At 41.1% G+C, this 24,763-nt stretch overlaps 1 protein-coding gene across 11 annotated transcripts in view; it reads left to right on the top strand.

The window, feature by feature from the left end:
* The window catches only part of LOC119735514 (POU domain, class 2, transcription factor 1-like), a 51,431-nt gene that overhangs the window by 15,371 nt on the left and 11,297 nt on the right, over window positions 1–24,763 (top strand). For 3 of the 11 annotated variants that reach the window (XM_038209229.1, XM_038209236.1, XM_038209239.1), the window contains exons 2-10: window positions 1,123–1,185; window positions 2,333–2,571; window positions 5,732–5,788; window positions 8,239–8,370; window positions 10,326–10,538; window positions 12,317–12,460; window positions 15,374–15,493; window positions 17,061–17,102; window positions 23,249–23,344. In XM_038209229.1, coding sequence (XP_038065157.1) covers window positions 1,123–1,185; window positions 2,333–2,571; window positions 5,732–5,788; window positions 8,239–8,370; window positions 10,326–10,538; window positions 12,317–12,460; window positions 15,374–15,493; window positions 17,061–17,102; window positions 23,249–23,344 — 1,106 coding nt within the window. Of the gene's footprint in view, window positions 1–1,119; window positions 1,186–2,332; window positions 2,572–5,731; window positions 5,789–8,238; window positions 8,371–10,325; window positions 10,539–12,316; window positions 12,461–15,373; window positions 15,494–17,060; window positions 17,103–23,248; window positions 23,345–24,763 lie in introns of all 11 variants that reach the window. The other 8 variants (XM_038209227.1, XM_038209233.1, XM_038209230.1 and 5 more) reach the window with 7 other exon arrangements.

Genomic DNA, 24,763 nt, shown 5'->3' on the forward strand with positions numbered 1-24,763 from the left:
GTTCACATTATGTCACATACATGTACAATGAATTGGGAATTAATTATGAAGGACACGATCTGCTCTAGTTCCTTTTTTCGGGGGGGGGGGGTTGGGTGGGGGGAGAACTCGTCATTGAGGTTCTCTTGCAGATGAATTCACCTTACAGTTACAGTCCTGATACAAAGAAAGTAGAATGAATGTGCATTCATCTATTGTACGGTGGCTTTACAAAGATGATGTTGCCTACAGCTCGGGATGCTCTGAAAGAGAATTTCAGAAACCTGTAGCAGATCCAGAGGGGGCACAGCTGGTGCGCCTCCCCCCTCCCCTACTTTTCTAATCTTTAAGGCTATAGTCCATCATTTGCAGCCATCCGAAAAAGTAACTGGCGTATTATTGTTGAAAAACATACTTGGTTGAAAGATAGTAAGTGGACTAAACTCCCTGTGAAATTAATCTTTCTGGCAAGCTATCATTTTGAAGTAATCAACGAAAGAAGGCCTTTCCATAAGACGCACCGTAGGAAAATTTGAATTAGTAGTTTGTTTTTGTTATTCGGCGCAGCGCGCGCAAGCATTGGCATGACGCACAGGCGTGCGCGGTTGCTATAATTCGTCGGATCAGTGCGCGACATCGCGTATAGCTGTTATTCAAAATAATTCAAAACATGATTCAGCAACTTTTGATTTGAAATTGAGATCCTAGAATGCTGTTTTTCTCGGAATATACAGCTGAAGCTGAACTGAAACTTCATCAGATTAGTTGTTCGGTATCCTTCATTAGATTTTGAACACTCTTGTTGCTTCAAACGAACAAAATGCACAAATTACAAATGATGGACTAAAACAAAAAAACTGTTGGGAGGTACCTGTATGTCGCAAGTGTCTTTTTCTCCTGTTTCTTCTGCTGTTAACTGGTTATTTAATGACTTCAAAAGACAGAAATGTTCACCCACATGAGCAAATGCCCCGCTTGTGTTCGGATTTCACCTCCATTTTTGGGAACCCCGCTCCCCCCCTTTCCGTAAATGCTGGATCTGCCACGGAAACATGGGTTTTTTTTTTATATAATTGCCAAACAAACTTAGATTTGCATTTCTTGCTCATTCTTGAATTTTGTTTTTCATTTTTTTTTTAGCAGAAGCCCAACAAAACACCAGCATGAGTTCGGAAAGCACCACGGAGGTTGCCAGCAGTGATGCAGGTATCGTTACAAACCAGAATCATTCATTGCCAAGGGATTTGTTGTTGATTATCAATTCCAAAACAAACTTTTTGCTGGACTCGGTCTTTTAGAAAGAGTAAGCATTTTTAAAGTGTGGGGCAGAATTTTATTAATGAGTTACAACTTAAGGTTCTCAGAGTCTGAGACGGATACCAAAGTTGGAATCCCTCTTTTTGCAGACAGAAAGTTTTACATTGAGTCTTGTACCAATTGACGATCAGGTTTTGAGTCCACAAACACGTGTGTGATGGGCTTGCATTTGAGTCTTCAACTTCAAGCACCAAAAATGTATTGGATTTGAATTCTCAAATTCAATTTAAGACTCGATCGTTGTATTTGAGTCTTCAAACCCAAAGATAGGGTTGCATTTGAATCTTCAAACTTTGAGTTAAACTCATAATTATGGTAATTCTAGGGTCCAAAGTAAGACAAATTCCCTGTTCCTGCAGCATCATGGTGTTCCCATGGCGTCCGCATCCTCATGGTGTACCAATGTGTCTAAAGTCCCCATGATGTTCCCATGGTGTCCAGTAAATCCCCATGGTGTTCCCATGGTGACATAACATCCCCATGGTGTTCCCTTGGTGTCCATAAAACCGCCACGGTGTTCCCATTGTGTTCCCATAGTGTCCATAAAATCCCCATGGTTTTCCCATGGTGTTCCCATGGTGTTCCCATGGTGTTCATAAATTCCACATGGTGTTCCCATGATGTCCATAAAATCCGTATGGTGTTCCCATGTTGTCCAGCAATCTCCATTGTGTTCCCATGGGTTTCCCATAAAATCTCCCATGGTTATCATTTTAACTTACATGGTGTTCTTGATGACCGCATGGGTTTCCTATGGGATCCCATGGGAATCTCATGGGACCCCATGGGATTCCTATTGGATGCTCATGGGACATTTCTGTAAGGATGTGATTTGCCATTGAGTCCTAAAACCAACAGACACATTTGCATTTGAATCTTCAAACCCTTGATTTGAGTCAAATTTGTATATTTCAGTCGTCAGACCCTGAGGAAAAAAAGTTGTATTTGAGTTTCAATCCCTGCAACAAATCAATGTTTTAGCCTATGTGGTTTATTTGCAAAAATCGTTAACTGTGTTTGTATTTGTGTGGTCCAGGTACTGCATCAGCCACTACCACCACCGCCACGCCTGCTGCAGGTGTTCTCGCCGCAGCTGCAGCAGCCGCAGCCAAGACCCAGGCTGCAGCGGCAGTCGCCCAGCAGACGGTCACCCAGGTCCCCATGGCCGCCACCTCGCTGTCCATCCCCATGCTGCAGGCACAGCTGGCCAACTCGGCAGGGGCCCAGCAGATTGCCCAGATACAGGCCCAGGCACAGCCGCAGTTCATCGTCAATGTAAGAGTCCGCTACGGATTGGAGTGAACACCCAAGTGAATACGCCACGCGCACAAAATGTGTGTGAAAGACATTAGCGCGTGAACCAACACGCGCGTGTACTCCATTCGTTTGCACTACACTTTCTGGTTCTAAATGACGTCACACTCTCAATCCAAGCCATTTGCCAACAAAATTGAGTAGCATCTGATACCCCGACTTGCTCGAATGCTTGGCACATTTTACCTTGGAGTTCTCCAGACTTAAAGCTACAGTCCATCATTTGTAATTTGTGCATTTTGTTCGTTTGAAGCAACAAAAGAGTTCAAAATCTAATGAAGGATACTGAACAACTAACCTGATGAAGTTTCAGCTAAGCTTCAGCTGTACATTCCGAGAAAAACAGCATTCTAAGATCTCAATTTCAAATCAAAAGTTGCTGAATCATGTTTTGAATTGTTTTGAATTGCAGCTCTACGCGACGTCGCGCACTGATCCGACGAATTATAACAACCGCGCGCGCGTGTGCGTCGTTCCAATACTTGTGCGCGCTGCGCTGAATAACAAAACGAACTACTAATTTAAATTTTCCTACGGTGCTTCTTAAGAATTACCGTTGGAAATGCCTTCTTTCGTTGATTACTTCAAAATGACAGCTTCCCAGAAAGAATGATTTCACAGGGAGTTTAGTTCCCTTACTATCTTTCAACCAAGTTTGTTTTTCAACAATAATTACGCCAGTTACTTTTCGGATGGCTGCAAATGATGGACTATAGCTTTAAGAGACCGTTGCTATTTCATGTGATTCGGGGCAAGCCTTAACGCTAGCAACCCCAAGCTCCAGAATGGTTTGGTGTCTTCATGCCATTCTCACCCATTATGAACAATGTATTGATGCTGAGCGTCTCTTATGTTACTACGCAAGAGCTTGCCCCGAATCATGTGATAGAGCAACAGTGTCTTTGGTCTGGAGAATTCAAAGTTAAAACGTGCCACGCATTATGAGGAAGTCAGTGTACCAGATGATGTTCAAATGTACTCGCAAAGGGTATACTGTTGGTTATTCGCAAATGGCTTATTGCGTTGTTACAGCCGAAAGTCACGCACTTCATGCCACATTTGTTGTAACTAATAAGCGTCACTGCCTGTCTTGCATATCAAGGCACAATCTTTTTTGTATTGGTGGCAGAAAACTGCATCATTGAGCTATGTTCAATCACTAGAGCGCCAACTCCTCATTCTTACGCACGGAGATACTTTGAAGCCGTCCTGCGCGCAGACATTTTGAATTCGTGTGCGTGTTCGTAGAACAAAGTGAAATTACATGGGGTCAATTTTGTAAGGGTACTCTAAGTGCAACATGCAAGTACAAATATGCAAACGACTTAAGCTTTAAAAAAAAACGTCATGGCAAAAAACGTCACGGTTAAAAAACATCATGGCAAAAATTGTCGTGCAGTGGATGCGTGCCAGCGCTTGCATTGTTTGTGCAGAGCCAAATTGAAATGCTTATTTACTGGTCGTGCTTTGTGGTTTTGGGCGTATTGGTTTCGATAACGCACCTGTATAGAATACAAACGCAGATATATGCAAATAGCCGTACAAAAGCCGTACACAATTTTGAGTTTCCCAAATACGTTTGTGCACAAACATTGATGCGCCTAGCAGGCTTCATTTGTACATTGAGTCAGCGCTCTAGTAATTTAATATAGCTCTATGGACTGCATTAAACTGACTTTGTAACAACACAAATCATCATCTTGACATTTACACGTGACTGTACTCATAACACTCATTTGATAAAGGTCTAGATTCAGGGATGTGCATGTATGTAATTCCTCCTGAAAATGCCTGATTTCGGCAGCAGGTTTCACGAAACCTTACATAAGGCCCAAAAAAAAAAGTCTCCGGTTTCTGGTATGCGCGCGTGTCGCCGTAGCCATGCGCATCGACAAAATGAAAAAGTTTTTTTTTCAATGAAAGATGATGTCTCATAACCGCCCAACTCACTGGTTTGACTGGAATCCTGCTGCTGCACAATTTTAACGTGTTTTTAGATTGGGTTATGGTCGAGAATAAGCTTTATGTGGCCTCTCTGGACCCCCATATATTTGCACTAAGTTTAGACGGGCACCATCTGCAGTCATCAGCCGACATTTGAAGCAAAAAAATCAGGTAAAAAAAAAAAAAAGCCGCGTCGCCGCACCACTTTTTGGGCAAGCTCCATACCAGAAACCGGAGCCTTTTTTATTTGGGCCTAATGGCGTAACTCCACTTGCGTCACAAGTTATTGCAAAAGTTGCGTAACATTTTCGCACTGCACAAACATTTCAGTTATGCGCATTTTACAAAAGTTCCATAGCGTGTAAGCCCGTGACTTCTGCAACAAATCGTGGCGTAACTTGTGCAATTAATTTTAAAAGGTGGCATGAAATGCGGCGTAGCGACTGAAAATGAACTATGTTGCTTGCAAATCGTGATTGTCATGGGGCCTATCATTGCACAACTTATCAAGGTTGATACAAGAAACTCGCAGCTTTGTGTTTGAAGTAAATGAATTGCTATTTTACTTGTGACAGAATTTTCAGAGTTGCCGCACGATTCTGAAAAAAATCGGGCAAAACTATTTTCAAAGTGGCGGACAGAGGTAATTCAACGACAGCTGCCAAAAAATGCCGCTATTATCCTCATCCAAGATGTCTAGATTATTTAAAACATTTTGCAGCTACTTCAAGTTTCGTGAAATCGATCGTATAAAAAAGTGTACTTCGCAGCTGCGCAACAAATTTGCTGCCTCAGTCCTACACATGGCGTAAGTTACCACCAAGAGGGTTGCCACAGAGAGTCCATTTTTCAACATGGCCGACTTGCTTTGATTTGAACAAATGTCAGTGGACATCTTGTGGAAAATTTTGATAGATTGGGGTATATTATTCTGCCGCCTCACAAAAAACGCCATCTTGATAAAAAGAAAAGAAAAGAAAAGGATACCCAAGCTACTGACAGGACAAAGTAGCAATATTAAGTGTCCCGCACCATGGCAAATTTGTAGACCGTCTCCCACAATGCACTGCAAAAAATGGACTCTCCGTGGCAACCTCTCCGTGGTGCACTGTATTGGGAATCGCCCGTATTACAACAACAGTGAATCTGATTATTTAACCCTCTGTGTTTTTCGTAGGCTCATCCGCAGATGTTGTTACAGAGTCTGCCATTGGCTCAGGCCGTTGCACAAAAGGTACTCATCCGGACCGCTGATCCAATCAAATCACAGTGCATATCACTAGTCAGTCACAAGACAAAACCACTAGTCCGGTCACATTTGAATAGTTTTTCAGTCGATTTGAGACTTGGGGCTTGAAAATGATGTTCAGACTTTGGAGGACTTGTGATTGACTTGCAATGGGAGACATTTGATACGTTGGTGGTAGCAAACATACCAGTCCTTTTTCCATTGTTTGCGTCATAATGAGAATGCGCGCTTTGGCTTAACTCTTTCAGTGCCTGCGAAATTTGAAAAGTTTAACCCTAAAGTGCCGAACTTCGAGCGTTTTTTTAATGTTTCAAAATTCTATAAAAAAAAGTAAATAAGTTTTACTCACTAAATCTGTTGTTGTTGCTCTCTGGTATATATTTGGTATATTGGAAAGTCAATAGTAGTCACATACATAGTGATACACCCTGAAACTATGTCCTGCACACGGGGGATTTTCGCACTTTTTGCAGAAAATACGAGTGTCAGTGCTGCGCCCTCTCGCAAGAACTCCAATGAAACAAATAAATACAAGTCTTACCTGAATGAAAATGATATTATTAGAAAGAGCGAGAGCGCCCCCTTGTGATAACATGCTTACTCTACTTCGTGCATGTTCGAGGTGTGGCAATTTTAAGTAGGAACATTACCTCGTACATGTACGAGGTTGGCAATTTTGGACTAACAAATATACCTCGTACATGTACGACTTTGGCACTGAAAGAGTTAAACATGGCGTGAACAATGGAAAAAGTACCTGTATGTTTGCTGCCACCAACGTCTCAAAAGTCTCCCATTGACTTTGTTATCGATGCCTGCACCAGTGGTACATGGTCGATTTTGGAATACGGGCACTCACTTGTCTGAATGCACTATGTCTCTCAACATTTAGCAGGCTTCCATGAGAGAGATGTAAAAATACTGGGCAAGAGGGATGTAACACATCGCTAACTTCAGTTTCACTTTGAAGTTTTGTCATAGAAATTTGTTTTGGTATGCTGTAAATTTTGTGTGAAGTTTGAACTTGGCTTTCAAAAATTTGGGATTTTTTTTAAGGTTAGTGCAGCATCTGCACTTGAATCACTTTATTTTTAGCTGTGGTCGGTAAAATAACCATTAGCACTCGATCATTTTATTAACTGTTGCATGTCATTAAACTAAGGTAGAGGTTCAGTGGATTCAATTTGCACTTTTTCACTTGTCAACACATTGAATATCTGCACTTTTGGGGAAACATCGGCATCATTAGAAAAAAAGAATTAATTAAACTCTCTAAAGGCTTTTTCACACTAGACAAATGACAAGGGTTGAAAACATGCAGCGTTTCACACTTGAACACTTTCAACCCTGCATCAACCCTTAGATTGCTTTCACCCTGTGTTGAACTCAACCCTGCTCCAGACCATGGGCCAATTTCATAGAGCTGCTTAAGCACAAAATTTGCTTAAGCACAAAAACGTCTTGCTTAATAAAATCAGGTTACCGGCCAAAACTCCATGGGATTGTTATGCTAAGTAAACAACAGCTAAATACCAGTCACAAGCAATGTCCATCGCATGGAGTTTTGGCCGGTAACCTAATTTTACTAAGCAATGTTTTTTCGTGCTCAAGCAAATTTTCTGCTTAAGCAGCTCTATGAAATTGGGCCCAGGGTTGAGATTTTCAACCCGGGTTGAAACTCTCACTAGGATTCAAAACAGTAGTAACTGAGAGAAATAAGCTAAACTGCTCCACGTGGTATAATTACTATTATTTCTGGTAATGAAACCAAGGATTCCTCAAAAAGTGCACTGCAGCTCGCAAGCCTGAAGAAACCTGTAGAGAGAAGACAATGAGAAGGAATTACAGTTTTAGAGGTGGGAGGAGAACCCCAGAGGAATATTCTGGGGAAAACCCACGGAATCAGGCAGGGACTGAAAACCCAATCCACATATTGGCCCGGGCGGGATTCGAACCCGGGTCACAGCGGTGGAAGGCGAGGAAAGTACCGCTACACCAACCTGACTTCCCAACACATGTGTCTCAACCATGGAGCTCTTGATACTAGTCACAAAACCTCATCTACTGTTCATACATGGATTCCATTCAGGGGGGACGAACCTGAGTGCCCATCTCTCTTTTGTTAGTGATTGGGCCAGACTCATATGCTGCTGTGGGGGGATCGCCACACCACCTCCACAGCGAGTCTGTTACCTTCCCAGCATTGAATAATGCCGGTACCCAATTAACACCTGGGTTGAGAGGAGTAATTGAGGTAAAGCGCCTTACTCAAGGGCACAACACGCATGGCCATGGCGGGGCTCGAAACCCACAACCTCACGATCATGAATCCTGTGCTCTACCGCTAAACCACACGTGCCCACGAATTGGTTTCCATTCAGCATCACCCTTTGTATTCAGTAAACCAACCATCTCGGCTCTCTTTGTCATTACAGCAGCAGCCGCAGGTGTTCAGCCTACAGGGCTTACCCCTCAGCCAAGCCACTGCAGCAGCTGCTATGGCTGCAGCTGCACAGAAGGTCCAGGCACAGCCCATCGCTGTCAGCGCTGCTAACCTCGTCCAGCAGGTAAGCTGTCAAGCGCCGCTGTTATTTATAGGTAGTGACTGCAGAATTATCTGGGAAATTAGGGAAGCACAGGATTTTCTTTATTTGCCAAAATTCAAAGAAAAAAATCAAAGGAATTTAAAGTTATAGTCCATCATTTGTAATTTGTGCATTTTGTTTGTTTGAAGCAACAAAAGTGCTCAAAATCTAAAGAAGGGTACTGAACAACTAACCTGATAAAGTTTCAGCTCAGTTTCAGCTGTATATTCTGAGAAAAACAGCATTCTAGGATCTCAATTTCACATCAAAAGTTGCTGAATCATGTTTTGAATTGCGCCTGAATTCAGTGTCCGAGACACGTTCTCGCTGAGCCGAATGCAGCTACGCGATGTCGCGCACTGATCTGACGAATTATAGCAACCGGGGGTTCGTGTGCGTCGTGCCAATGCTTGCGCGCGCTACGCCGAATAACAAAACGAACTTCTAATTTAAATGTTCCTACGGTGCGTCTTAAGAAGCACCGTTGGAAAGGCCTTCTTTCGTTGATTACTTCAAAATGACAGCTTGTCGGAAAGAATAATTTTACAGGGAGTTTAGTCCCCTTACTATCTTTCCACCAAGTATGTTTTTCAACAATAATTACGCCAGCTACTTTTCGGATAGCTGCAAATGATGGACTATAGCTTTAAGTCTTTAACAACCCGGGCAAAAATATCTCTCAGTTTTACCGTATGTTGGCATTTTTCATTTGCAGTTTCATTTTCATTTCATAGGATCATTTGCTTTACATGCATTTTATTTGCTTCCAATAATAACACCACTCAAAATCCAAAGAAGAATGTTCAGAACCTAACCTGTTGAAGATTCAGCTCAGTGGATGCCAAACTTTTCGGGAAAACAGTGAAAAAATATGCACAATCTTTTGATCACAAAACACGATTTTGTCAGCTCTTTTTATTCCAAAAATCAGCCAATTGACTGATCGTTGGAAATCACCTGCATTGCTTGATTTCTTTGAAATGACTGCAAGCAAGACTGAATAATTTTACGGGGTGTTTAGAACTTGTACGACTGACTAACTTTTTTGCTTCAAATGTCGGCTGATGACTGCAAATGGTGCCCGACTAAACTTAGTGCAAGTATACGGGAGTCCAGAGAGGCCACATAAAGATTATTCTCGACCATAACCCAATCTAAAAACACGTTAAAATTGTGCAGCAGCAGGATTCCAGTCAAACCAAATCTATCATTGAAAAAATCTTTTTAATTTTGCCGACACGCATGGCTACGGCGACGTGCGCGCATACCAGAAACCGGAGACTTTTTTTTTTGGCCTAAAGGGAATGTACAACATTTGCTTATGCTGTAATTTTCAGAAATAAGTGGATTTGGAGGATTAATATGCTGTAGCAAATATTGTTAAACTGCTTGCTTTTGAGCAATTTTATTACTTCAAACGGGAAAAAATGCACAGAGAGCAAATGATCCTATGTTCCTTTAAGCACGTTTTGGGTTCGTAGATGCTAGAAAAACCAAGAAAACCAATCATGTTCTTGTAGTCTGGTTCCCTGACCCACTTTACATGTAGCTTTGGAATGAGTAATTTATAGACTTTGGGGAATTGTAAGGTCAGAGAATTAGTCTAGCAGGCATGTACCCCTACACAGGTGTGTAATCAATTGCAAAGGAAATGCTGCATAGCTTGATATGAAAAAGTAGGAGCAGTTTTTGAAAAAAAGTCAGTTTCCTCCAACAATGGTCGGCCGACCAGTGTTGGAAATCGATACACAAATACAACTTTACTTTAAAAATGTCAGCACACCAGGAGCCATGCTTTTACAGGAAGCTTTACATTGTCATTCCCCAACATTCCAGTAAAGTATTTCGTGATAATTTGATCACTTCGTTTTTTGATGTTCGCAAATGTTTTATCTTCCCTTTAAAAATCTCTTTCCCGTTTATTCTCGTCTCTCAAGAGCAACCTGTCCCGCATCCTGCAGGGCCAACAGGGGCTGCAGACCCAGCTGACCACCGCCACCAGCCAGCCCCAGACCTCCATGGTGGCGGTCAGCCAGAGCCAGGCCCCAACAGTGCAGGCGGTCTCCCAGGCAGCGGCTACGACGGTACAGGCCCTGACAGCACAGCAGCTGCAGTTGCTGCAGCAGCAAGCGGCCGGGCCGGTCCAGTTGGTGAGTAACGGGTCATTGAGGGGGGGGGGGGGGATGGGGGAATTCATCTTTGACCTTGGGTACTCGTCTCATTGAGGTCCCTTTAGCATGCTGCATTTTACACATTGTTATCAATTTAACGCTGACGGACTTTTTTATCTTCAGACATTTATCATTCAGTTACATCTTAAAGGGAAAATACAACATTTGCAAACATCAAAAAATAAAACTACCAAATCATTTTGTAATACCTTGCTGGACTCTTAGTGAATGACAGTGTAAAGCATCTTGTAAAATCATGGCACCTGGTATACTGTCATTTTCAAGAAAAGTGGTATTTTTGTATCAATTTTCAACGCTGATCGGCCGATCAGCATTGGGAAAAACTGGCTTTTTTTCAAATACTGGCCCCAGTTGACCATCGCACTTGTTTGCAATCGATTACACACCTATGAACGGGTACAAGCCAGCTAGACTGGTTCCCTGACCTTACAATTCCCCAATATATGTCAACTGCTCTGTTTCTTCTTAAATGGAGTCAGGGAACCAGACTACAGGAAAATGATTGTTTTTCTTGGTTTTTATAGCATTTTCGAAACCCAAAACCTCAAAAAAGTCAGTGTAACTATATTTGCTATATATTTCCAACCCCCCAATTCCATCCATTTCTGAAAATTACAGCAAAAGCAAATGATGTATATTCCCTTTAAGACACATAGGAATATTTGCAATTACCCGGAAACATGTGCCGATGTAACGAAACAAATATTTGCTCAAAGTGAAGATAGGACTGGTACCAAATACTCTGTGGAATTATTCCGCCTGAAATTGTATAATTCAGAAGAAAACAATCATTGAAGGTGGTTTCAGAAAGTGTTTCGCTGGCACAGCTTTTTTATGTGCGTCAGCAACGGATTCCAGTTGAGAGACCCGAAAATTGTGCATACAATTTCTCTGATTTCGCAAACTGTATAGTATCAACTGAGCTGAAACTTCAAGAAGTTACCAGTAGTTGTTATGCTACCGGTTTTGAGCAATTTTATTACTTCAAATGAAAACAAAAAAACGCTTAATAAGCAAATGATCCTATGTACATGTACCTGTAAACATTACGTCACCGACAGCACGAACTGACACTCCGTGGTGTGTGAGTACGCTAAAAAGCGCGCATACTTTACAGAACCTCGTCATTTTAGTTTTAACGAACTGACACCCAAGTACTACATGCGCGGACTCCGTACATTTTCGTTTTCACAAACTGAAACCCTTCTAACATGTAATTTCACCAGTTAAAAGGTGTTTAGTTAAATGTTTGTGTAATCCCACAAGTGTACGGATGGAGTCGATTTGTGTCAAACCTTTCAAAGCATTTTTTTTTTCCGAATTGTATTTCTGCCAAATTGTATTTCTGCTACATGCTTGCAAATTTCAGTTCATGAAAACCAAAATTATTTTATTATGAAGTGTGCGCACACCCGCGTGTCAGTTTGTGAAACAGAAATTATTGGTTACGCGGTTTTCACGAACTGAAAGCACACAGTGCGTGCGTGTCAGTTCGTGAAAACGGTGACGGTTATTTTGTCATATTATTTCCATTGCATGTTTTTTTTTGCATCTTGCTTGGCTGCCAGCAATCAAAACCAAACCCTTCGCTTGCATAAAATTTGCCTGTCTGCTAACTCGCTCGAAAAGTTTTACACATTTTTTTGTTTGTTTTGTTGCTGCTTCCCTGCGCTTTGTTTTCCCCCTACTCTCCCCCTATATTGGCCTTTTTTCCAACCCCTCCACTCAATATACAGCCTTTCACAGACTTCACTAAGATGTGGCAGACGGGGAACCAAATGCCCACCCAGTTCCCAGGACAGATTGGTGGACAGATCCAGCAGCAGCAGCAGCAGCTGCAGCAGCAGCAACAGCAGCAGCAACAGCAGCAACAGGCTAAGGTCTTAATCCGTTCCTGATGTGTGCCGGATACACCTGTCTCTTCATAACAGAATCAGAAACCTAGGGTTTATCTTTTCACTCACCACCCTTGTCTTCTGTATTTTCTTCTTTTTCTGTTATCCTGACGTATCCGTATTAAAAATTTTTGTGTGAATAAAATAGAGAGGTGTTTAGACTAACCTAGTGACCACGATTTAGAAGTCATCTCCGGGTGGCACTGTGCTCCCACTGAGGTCACACGTGTTCACAGATTTTTGGTGCATTTGGCAATATGTGTAAAAGACCTGAAATGTTGGCAATTCCAGCATGAGGAAAGGAAGTGTAATATATCCGTGACAGGGCCAGTTAACCTTCATATCTAATTTACGATTCAGAGAACTGATCCAAAAACTCCTAGTTTGTAATCTCCTTGACCAGTACTAGATGATGGATGTATAAGATTTGAAAAATACATTGTCAGGTTTATTCACTAAACTCTTAAAATCTCTGTCACGGGCATTACATAACGCTGGAATTGTCCACATGCAGCGTGTAGCTGGTCTGTACATTCAGACAATGAGTCCGAGACTGACCAAGCAGCCAATGCAGTAAGACATATTTTTGAGTGAAAAAGTGCACTGTATTATGTCGCTAATTAGGGGACACAAATATTAGGAATAAGTTGATTGGAGTAAATTTTCAAAAGTGGTAAATTTATTTCAATTAAAAAAATTAGAATTAAAAAAATTAGAATTGTAAAAATGAAATTTCAGAGTTATTGAAGTACATTTTGTATACATCCATGGACAACACTAACGTGTAATTCACATTTGATTGCACCCTCAAAGTGACATTGTTATGGTGCCCCAATTTGCTCAAAATTTGTCTTATTGCAAAGGCTTCTGTATTATTTATGTATATGTATATTAGGTCATATCTTCAGTCTACTCTTTCTTAGTCTGTTCCTTCTCACAGTTGTGCGATCTTACAACATCTGTCCCTCACCAGTTTCCAAGAAATCTCTTGAAATTTCCCACCTGCACATTCGCAGTTTCTCAAACCAGAATATCAGCCTATTTGAGATATGGCAGACACAATAGGAGGGCGCAGTTGGACTTGGGCAAAGTCATTTGTATTTACCCAAACCAAAACAGCACCGTCCTATTGTGTCAGGCATAAATCTGAAATAGGCTAATACCACCTTGCAGTTTTTGCACGAAATCATAACCTTGCATGAAATCCCAGCTTTGCATTAAATCCCAGCTGTTCAAAAATACACTGCTAATACCCCTTCTTACAGGTAGTTGGTCTGCAATGGTATTTTCTTTCCTTTCTGTTAAACCTTTTGTCGTTCCACCCTGACTATTTCAGAAGCTGTATTTTGTTTTATCTTTAACCAGTTCATGCTGGGATTATTTGACTAGAACGGAATGAGGCGCGGGGTATATTTTTACTCGACCTCATGCCAGGTGGGTTGAAGCCATCACCCATGGGCAGCACACTCATATCTCCGGCCTCGCTTGCTGCGGGTGGGATGCTTAAAGATATTTCTGGCCTCGCTCCGTGCGTGTTTATATGTCATTTGTTCAGAATACTGCAAAACGTTTGCGTGTATACACGTCCTCCGGCGCGAACTGGTTAAACCCAACACATAATACCGACTCAGGCTCGTGCGAATTGTGTACCCAAAAGACTGTGTGTGGAGAAAGTAACAGGGTTCCAAAAGTCACGGAAAAATCCTGGAAGTTAAAGCTGTCATGAAAAGTCATGGAAAAGTTACGAAAGTTTAAATAAGAAGTCATGGAAAAAGGAATTTCCAAGGAAAAAAGTCATGGAATCCTGCACAATTCTAAAGTGATGATAAGTTTAATATTGTTATGACAGTCTTCCAGTTTTGTATTCCATTTAACTAACTCTTTATGCATAAATTTATGCTCTATAGTTGTTGCATATCCGATGCACCATTGTGCTCGTCTGTGGTCTTGTGTCAAAACTGAAAGGCTGAAAGGGAGTGGCGTCCCTTGCCTCAGTTTGATGACTGGCCAGTGTATTGTAAATAAGTTCCCAAGATGACAAGACAGCGTAGTAATGGGTCATGGAAAGCCCTAATTTTGTCCTGGGAAAGTCAGAATTTCATTTGAAGATTTCTGTGGGAACCCTGAAGTAAGTATTAATTTACACTTTAAGATGGAAGTGAAGTGGACTTTATTCGCCTTCAACTCTTGTGAATTGCTTTTGTTCTGTTTCTCTCGTCAAGAACAAAATGACCCTAAAACATTAACCTTTAACCTTTGCAATGTTAACCTTTGCAACGTTAACCTTTGCAACGTTAACCTTTGCAACGTTAACCTTTGCAACGTTAACCTTTGCAACGTTAACCTTTGCAACGTTAACCTTTGCAACGTTAACCTTTGCAATGTTAACCTGTGCAATGTGAACCTTTGCAATGTTAACCTTTGCAATGTTAACCTTTGCAATGTTAACCTTTGCAATGTTAACCTTTGCAATGTTAACCTTTGCAATGTTAACCTTTGAAATATTAATCTTTGCAACGTAACCTTTGTAACATTAACCTTTGCAACGTTAACCTTTGCAACATTAACCTTTGCAACGTTAACGTTTGCAGAGTTAACCTTTGAAATGTTAACCTTTTGAAATGTTAACCTTTGATTTGTTTGGTTACTTTTCTTTCTGTCTGTCAAAATCACTGTTACCTTCTATCCCCACTTCCAATCATACCCACTTCATGTTTGAGTATTGCCGCCCTGAAACCCCAGACAGTATCAAGTTCTCAACATTTGTGTATCTTCTCTCTTTTGATTAACTTGCACTCCGAACATCTTTAACATTGTAAGTGAGAGAGTTAGCTTCAATATTAACTGCTTCCTTGAATGCAATGGTATTCCTCCATTTCCTTATTTGTGTCACCGTAGATAAGCACCCAGGTGCCCGGCACGCCACTGCAGCAGATCAGCACCACAGACCTGCAGCAGCTGCAGCAGCTGCAGCAGCAGAACCCCATGCAGCAGTACGTGTTCCTGCAAACCGGCCAGGTCAGTATCAAGTCTTGTTACTCGTACCTCCGTGCGAAGTTTTGCTTCAGGTGCTTTCTAGCTTTAATAACTAAGATTGCCTTTTTTGTTGAGCATCTGTGGGCTCTGTGCAGGAACAGTGTCGGGGGCGCTAGGTGATATACTCACAGAAGTTGAGTGAGTGCACAATCATGTGTGTGCACTGGTTGGACATGCTGAAGTTGAGCCCCACATGTACTACCAATTGTAATATGAATATGCACAAACCTGTTGCATATTCATGTGAATATGTACAAACATGTTGCATATTCATGTGAATATATATGTGACCTACTGAGGCAAAATGAGGAATGTCCCCCAAAACCTTGTTTTGAGTAATCGACGCCTTAAGTTGGACTTAGTAGAAAAATCAGGTCAAAATTGATATTGGTGGTTTTGTATTTTTGAGTAGTCAAGGTATCCAAGATTCACACTATGCATTTTTGTTGCGAGAAAAATGCCCACAAAAGTGGAAAAAGTGAAAAACGTTTGTCACTGCCATTGGCGGCGCAATGCATTGTTTTTTGGGGTTTTTTTTTTCAAAGCCGTTTTTCTCGAAACGAGGTTGGCGAAGATTGGCGGGACACTGTTGAAGTTCCTGCTGCATACATGTATCTTTGGAATAAATTCAGCTACAGAAATAAATTTGGGATCATTGGAAAGCCAATGATTTGCACTTTAACATGATGTACATAATAACTTGAAAAGTAAAAGGTGGGGGTTATTCCTCATTATGCTATGGCAGGTCACGTATGCACAAACCTGTTGCATATTCATGTGAATATGCACAAACCTGTTGCATATTCATACGGATGTGCCCTCATCTAACAAACGGAGTACCCAGTAGTTTCTAAATACAGTGCGCCATCAAGTGTTTGCCTCAAAGAATGAATCTGGAAACCTCGTAAATAGCAGCTTATTGTCGGTTTGAAAACAAATAATTGTAGGCATCTCACAAGTCCTTGTTGCCCAGCACTAAATGAATGCCTTAAAAATGAATACCATTTTGGCAATGTCTACACGCAGGCGTCACCTTTGCTCTTGTGGTGCAGTGCATATGAACTTTGTGTCATGAATATCTTTAGTTATATTATGTCCTTTTTTTTCACGGCCTTGGGGGTAGTCCTGCACAGAGCCCACATGAATAGCTTACATGGTAGTGGGGCTGGAGCGGTAGTCTAATGGTCTCCGGTTCAAGTCTATGGTCAATTTTTGGTTCATTTGCATTTATAACCAATAATGGAGTTAAACTTTTCAGCACAAAGTCAGATCTTTAACGAAAGATAAGATTTAAAAACGATCAAGAGTTTTCAGGTTGGAATTCAAGGTGTTGCACCCTAGACGTGATAAAATAATGCTTGACCGAAAATTAGTATTTTTTTTTTTACAAAAACCAACTCGGTTTAAAAACCTGTTCCATAAGTTGTATCTACTCACAATTTATCCTGTGGGCTTTTAGTTGGAATATAATTTTAGATTTGAACACAGTTTAACAGTACAAGCCCAGATTTCCTTTCTTGATTAAACCTTGCAACCTTGCTTGTTGCAGCAGGCCAACATGCCGCAATATGTGCTTCTGCAACCCAAGAAGGTGAGCAGGTTCACCTGTTGGCAACCCACTAGTCGCCTTGTTTGTTGCATTACTGTTACACTAGGCCTAACCCAGTTGAGCCCAGTTTGCACCTTGTGGCAGACCAAAGTCACCCCATTTGTTGCATTGTGTCCTGCGCCGAAAAGTCCCATTGTTCAAACTTCATTGGAACTTGCAAAAAAAAGTTGGATACATTTCAAAAACATTGGCAGAATTCCTGCTCAACTTTCATGTGAAGTGTGACCCTCGCAAGTCTAACCCATCAATGCCCAGTTCATCTTTCTTTCAACTGTTGCCCATTTTGCAACCCAGACACGCCTAACGCCCTGCATACTTTCACACTAGGCTCAACCCAGTTGAGCCCAGTTTATCCTCAGCTGAACCAATCTGTAGCGCATTCGATTTGCATGAATTGCATGCATCGCTTGTCAAAAACTCACATGAAACCCTCATGATACCGACCATGCTACGCAACTCAATCAACCCTATCAGAGGCACATCTTTATTTCTTTTTCTTTCTTTTTTTTGAGAGAGAATTCTTAACAAAGCACATTTTGAAAAGCCTTTTTCAGAAATTGATTCGATGTTTGACCAGATTTCTCTTGCCCAATTTACAAAGTCGTTTTTATTGTTATGTTAAAAGCATTTTGTATTGTCCCCACTTGGGGCCAGTGATATCCATAATTGTTTTGGCATTTTTTGCAAGGACCTTGACTGAAACCGCACAAATCCTCCACTCTGCAAAAAAATGATTTAAATAAAATTGTGGCACATTCCTTGCATGTAACTTCAACTGTCAATGATTTGCGACAGTTGACAGATTATCCTTCCAAAATTGTCTCCCAAAAATGATGAACAAAATGTGGCTGGGCTGGGCTGGCTGGGTTGGTTTTTGGGGTTTTTTCATGCGCAAACACAGCTGGCTGTTATTTTGCATTGTTCTTCATTGCATTTTCGGTCTGCTTGTTTATGCTCAATCGAGAAAATGCTGCATTTGTACTGTTTTGCAAGTTTTTAATAATCTGCTTCAAAGCAAGAGTTTGATAAATTAATGATGTTATTCAGTTTTAGTTTTGTGGGTGTTAGGCATGCAGTCATTTTGAACAGCATACTGAACCTGTACATGTATACGTACATGTACTTTCCTGCAACAGAATGTGCAGTACATGCTGTGTAGCTTTTGTATTGTCACACCATAGAGCTATATTAAATTACTACAGCGCTAACTTCGTGTACAAAGTAATGCCTGCTGGGCGCATCCATGTTTGTGCACAAACCTATGGAGACCTAGAAATTGTGTACGGCTTTTGTACGGCTATTTGCATATATCTGCGTTTGTATTCCAAACCGTTGCGTTATTGAAGCCAATACGCCCAAAACCGAAACGCATGATCAGCAAATGAGCGTGTCATTTTGCTCTACGCAAACAGCGTAACATGTGCGCGTATTCGCTGCAGATGCTTTTTGCCGTCACGTTTTTTTGAACCGTCAATGACGGGCTTAAGTTGTTTGCGTATGTTCTACTTGCGCGTTGCATGTAGAGTACACTTTCAAATTCACTCCATGTAATTTCATTATGTTCTACAAACACGCACATGAATTCAAAATGGCTGCGCCCAGGACGGCTTCAAAGCGTCTCCGCGCGCAGAATGAGGAGTTAGCGCTCTAGTAATTTAATATAGCTGTATGGGTCACACTCACAGACGAACATCTGTACATACTGTAAACATGTGACTGGAAAAAGGACATGTAGAAACGGTAACCATTCCTAGCAGTGTTGGCACGCATGTGTTGTTGCCCACATGCGCATTGGGCGGAGCCTAATGGATGAGTCTTTTAGTGTTGTATTTAGCGTACAGCATGGCATTAGGTGTTGGCTTGTGTACAAGAATCTTCCAATATACATGTAGTGTTGCACATGCGCTTATGATGCAACATTTGATCACAGTTTAGTGCTGTATTTTGTGTAAGTGTAAAACTAGTAAGTGTTCATGAGTGCCTCTAGTATACAGCTATTTAGGGCTTGGGAAAGTTAGATACCACATTGTATGCCATTTACTGCATACCCTTAAAGATGTAGTCCATCATTTGTAATATGTGCATTTTGTTCGTTGGAAGCAACAGAAGTGCTCAAAATCTAATGAAGGATACTGAACAACTAACCTGATGAAGTTTCAGCTCGGCTTCAGCTGTTATATTCCTAGCAAAACAGCATTCTAGGATCTCAATTTCAAATCAAAAGTTGCTGAATCATGTTTTGAATTATTTTGGGCCTGAAGTTAGCGTCCGAGACACGTTCTCACTGAGCCGGTTGCAGCTATACGCGATGTCACGCACTGATCCGACGAATTACAGCAACCGCGCGTGCATGTGCGTCGTGCCAATGCTTGCGCGCGCTTCGCCAAATAACAAAACGAACTACTAATTTAAATTTTCCTACGGTGCGTCTTAAGACGCACCATTGGAAAAGCCTTCTTTCGTTGATTACTTCAAAATGGCAGCTTGCCAGAAAGAATAATTTCACAGGGATTTTAGTCCCCTTACTGTCTTTCAACCAAGTATGTGTTTCAACAATAATTATGCCAGTTACTTTTCGGATGGCTGCAAATGATGGACTATAGCTTTAAGTGTGCATGTGCATGTGCATGCAGTACTGACAACATACGTTTAGTGCAGCTGGAAAAAAAAAATTGCAAATGAAGTTCACGGCTTCTCCAATTTTTGAGCATCAGATCTTTTGAGCAGAAACTAAGTAGAGTTTGCTAATCAGATATTTGCTAATGACAGCCACGTACGGTAGCTAGCTGTAAGTTGAGAAATTCTTGACATATTTTGGAATTTTTCCTAACTCCCTAGCGTCCTTTATTAGGAACTGGACCAAGTCCATCAAAATCCATCAATCACTGTGCGTCCAATACAAAACTGTACATGACATAATGGAATCCACTACTGACGCACTGGTTGATATTCATAGACTTGCTACACTGTTTATCACAATAGCAGTACAGGAAGCTAGGCAAAATCAATCGGATACCCCTAGCACTGCTTCAGGCCATTAGGCCCAAGTCCATCATACTCCATCAATATTTCACCTCAGGCCTTCTGGACCAAGTCCCCCAAAAATCCGCCAAAATGGGGGGATGGATTTTGATGGAGTTGGGGTGGTTAGGGTTAATATTTCGGACACTATGCTATATCCGTCTTCAGGAGACTGGCAAAGTCTCCTGATTTATATGCACTGTCTTCTGAAGACAGACGGAGAGTACTTTTGGAAACTTTGTGTTGCCATGCAAACTTTCAAATCTTATCTCAAGTAACTGTTGATGTTTCTCTTTAATATTGTTTGATGGTACATGTAGCTTTTTTCCAAAACTCAAAAGCTGTACATGTACACATACCAAAATTCCACTTTGATTTTTCTGATTTCAAACTTTGGATTTAACAATTATGTCATGATGGACTAACCTCTTCAAAGTGAAATATGAAATTAACTTTGATTTTCATTCTCTTTTTAAAAAAAACATCCTGCTTTTAGCTTTATGCCAAAAATATCATATTAATATAGTGACAATTTTTTCTTACCAATTCTTTCATTATTTTTCTGTTCAAAGATCTACACTCATTGAAAACATTAACATTATCTGTTTCACCTAATATTTTCAGTTCTGAACCTTTGAAATGATTGTTTCACTTTGCTACTTCTCATGTCCCTTGTTGTTTGGTTAAAAGTGACAAAATGCATGTCCATTCTAACATTGAGAGGACTTTGACAATTTCAACTGAATTAGCCCGATTACAGAAATGTCCCGATTGCAGAATTCGGGCGATTCACAATGAAGTGCGCCACCAAGAGTTTGCCACCGAGAGTTCATTTTTCCCAGTGCATGGTGGGAGATGGTCGACAAATTTGCAGCGCGGGTCATTTGAAATTGTTAGTTTTTCCGGTCCGTAGTTTCATAAGCGTATGTTTCGAGGATCTGTTTTGCCTTTTTCTTTTCTTTTTATCAATATGGTGTTTTTTTGTAAGGCGGCAGAACGCTATGCTCAAATCTATAACAAATTAGCTCAAGTTGTCTACTGACACTCATTCAAATTGTTCATGTTTTGTCGACCGTAAACTTGAAAAAAAAGACTCTCCATGGCAAACTCTTGGTGGCGCACTGCATTGTGAATTGCCTGAATTGGCCCAGTTGTAGAATTGGCCACAGCGTTGAAGTCTTCCACACATTCAGTACAATTTGATCATCAATTTATATTTTGAGACAACTCATTCAATTGAAAAAGATATACAATGTATGTATCTGATTATAAACCGTATTGCATGAATGGATAGATTTATCCATTGATTGAACTCCAACGGATGTATTAACTTTCATGGTCAAGTTTGCCTAGTATAAAGCCAAGTACAAGTATAGCAGCCCCATTTGTGGTGCATACAGTGTAAGATGTGTCCATTCAGAGCACGAGTTGGTTTCAGATTTAGTCGTTTTAAAATTACTCTCTTTTTTCCCCAAATGGAAGAGAAATTCCAAAATAAAATAATTTATATTTTACACCAAAAAGACATACATTTGAGGTATTTCAAAATATGTATGTTTGCAGCTGTGTCGTATCAAACTTTGAAGTTGACTGTTTTTTTTATCATGACATCCTGCATGCAGCTATTTTGCAGAGCTGTAGTCAATCGTCACAAGTCATCATAAGTCATCACAAGTCATCACAAGTCTGGTGATAAACTATCTGGATAAACCAGTTCGCATCGGAGACTTCGTCTCTTTTGTACACGCACACAAAGTCTGTGGAGGCAGGCCTAATTGTGTTGATCTTGAGTTGGCTGCTTATGCATGGCCTATTCTACAATTTACGCACCCCGTGGGCACACCCAGGTTTCGGCAAACACTGTTGAAATGACTCTTGCGAATCAGTATTTGTGACTTTCTGATACTTTGACTTGTGATTGATTTAAGGGTCATCTCATTGAATACTTGTAACCGGGATAAGTTGCAGACTAGTTTATCTCCAACAGCGCCTTTGCATCAGGTGTTATTTGCAGCAAGGGTGGGATTTTTTTTCAGGAGCTTTCCGTACAAAGCAGCTAAAATCAACCACAATAACCATCTCTGCCCTCGCAGGTACCCATTTACTCCTGGGTGGGGAGAAGCAATGAATGACAAAGTGCCTTGCCCAAGGGCACACGCAACTCCAGGCAGGACTCGAACCCACAGAACCTGCAGCTTTACCCGCAGACCCTGAATTCAATGCTCCAGACAACGATTAAAGAGGTTGTGGAATGCTCAAAGACATTTCCGTCATTTTTCGGGTATATGTAGCCAAAGGTGTGATGAAATAAAAACGATTATTGTTTCTGTCATGAAATGAGTACAAAAGGTACTTTTGAGAGCTGTTTTTCAAGTCCTGTCCGTGCCTGTTTCGACCCGAACGTGCAATTTGTGTAAAAGTCGTCGTTGCGGGCAGCAAACAAAACACAGTAAATCGTGACGTAATAAACAGGACTCCCGATGCAGAGTAGCATAAACGAGTCCTGTTTATTACGTCACGATTTACTGTGTTTTGTTTGCTGCCCGCAAATTGCACGTTCGGGTCGAAACAGGACCTGAAAAATAGCTCTCAAAAGTACCCTTTGTACTCATTTCATGACAGAAACAATAGTCGTTTTTATTTCATCACACCTTAGGCTACATCTACCCCCAAAAATGACTGAAATGTCTTCGAGCATTCCACAACCTCTTTAACCCCATCTCACCCCGAGTTGCATGGTTCTGAACACGTGCTCTGCAATCTTCCAGCAATGAAGTCATCAGCATTGTTTACACACTGAGGACTTCATTCCGGGAAGATTTCAGGGCAGCGCTGTTCAGAATCCTGCAACTTCAACCCAACACAATGAGCCTTCTTCCGATAAACTCGTCCCCAACGAATCCCGGATACGAGATGACTCCTTTACGATTTGACATGTGATGTTCTTGACTACAGCTTTGTCGCTTTATACCATTCCACACAATAATTTGATAACACCTTGCCTGTTTTTGCATTTGGCGTTTTTGACACTTGTCTTTTTTTTCGTGGCATCGTCGTCACTTTGTGTGTCTTGTGTACGTGTGTGCGTGTGTCAACCTCGCCTCTAGGTGGCGCCAAACATGCAGCAGCAGTTTTTCCTTCAGCAGCAGGCCAACCAGCAGACCGGCTTGTTGTCCCAGCCGCAAAGTAGCTTGCTGCCCCAGGTATAAATCACACTCCTCATCCCTTGTAGTTCTCACTCAAAGGAACCACTTCAAAAGTTTTCCCTGGTTTTCCCCGAAAAAAAATGTTCAAGAAAGTGTTTTATTTGTCCATGGATTTACATACTGCTGTCCTCTTTGTGTAACCCTTGGACCCAGTTTCATGGAGTTTGTTGCTGCATTCAATAGGGGACGTTGATTGGTCCCCAATTTACAATCGTGTACAAAACATATGGGATGTCTTCCTAAAAAGTTAGTACAAACAAAAGAGGGACAATGGGGGGTCCCCGTTTGCAGGCAAGTACACACTTGGGCGAGTTTTTAGTGATTAGTGTTCTCCTCGCACATCTTATTGCATACTATGAGGAAAAAAAAGAGGATTATGGACACTTCCATTATTTCACCACTTCCATTATTTTGCCACTGTACACGCATGCTCACACTGTTTAAAGGTGGAATAGACCATTTGTCAGTTATACATTTTATTTTTTGGAAGAAACAAAAGTGCTCAAAATATAAAGACGGATGTACTAACCCGATGAAGTGTTTATCTCTGTGAATGCTGTGTATTTCGAGGAAACACAGTATTCTGGATCTCGAATTCAGTTAAAAATTCTTGTGACACAATTCCAAAATCGGCATTCAGGACACACTTCTTATTTTTAGCCCATCATAAGCTATGTGATGTCACACACTGAACAGACTAATAATAGCGTTAACACGACGCACGCTACTATTCCGTTCAGTGTGTGACAATGCTTGCACCCATTCACTGATTCGCCCAATTACAAGCACACTACAAACCCAAATTTCCAAAAATGTGTCACTTGACTCATCATTGGAAATGGCATTCTTTTATTGTATTCTTCAAAATGACAACACGCCAAAAAGGAATAATTTCACTGGGAATTTAGTGTCATTACTATCTTTAAACCAAGTAAGCTTTTTCGCAATAATTTGGTTGGTTACTTTTTGTATAGTTTACAAATGGTCCACTTCTACCTTTAATCTGCAGCGCTGTTCGTACACTGTAGTTCGTACACTGTAGTTCGTGCACGTTAAAACCTACCAGTATGTCGTGGGATGGTTCGTGCCAAGGCTCTCGTGTGTTTGCACAGTCTCCGCCGTTCCCTGCATTGGAGTCCTCAATAGAAAAATTGTGCTGACGTTCAAAACCTTTTCGTCATATGGCCAAAACCGGCCTCGAGATTGCTGGCTTCTTTTCTCTGCTCTCTTTTATGATTACCATGAAGTAGATAAAACTACAGTGAGCAAAAAAGTTTAAAATGTCTGGATCAGTACCATGAAATTGAGTCCACGTTGCAGATTTTCATTCTGTTCAGCAGCAAATTTCCAAGATTTTGTGGTGTTCTTTCTTTGGTGTTATTATGCCCCGATTACATGAACCATTTGAACTTTTGA

Source organism: Patiria miniata, unplaced genomic scaffold, assembly GCF_015706575.1.
Source record: "Patiria miniata isolate m_02_andy unplaced genomic scaffold, ASM1570657v1 HiC_scaffold_29, whole genome shotgun sequence".
Classification (NCBI taxonomy): Eukaryota; Metazoa; Echinodermata; class Asteroidea; order Valvatida; family Asterinidae; genus Patiria; species Patiria miniata.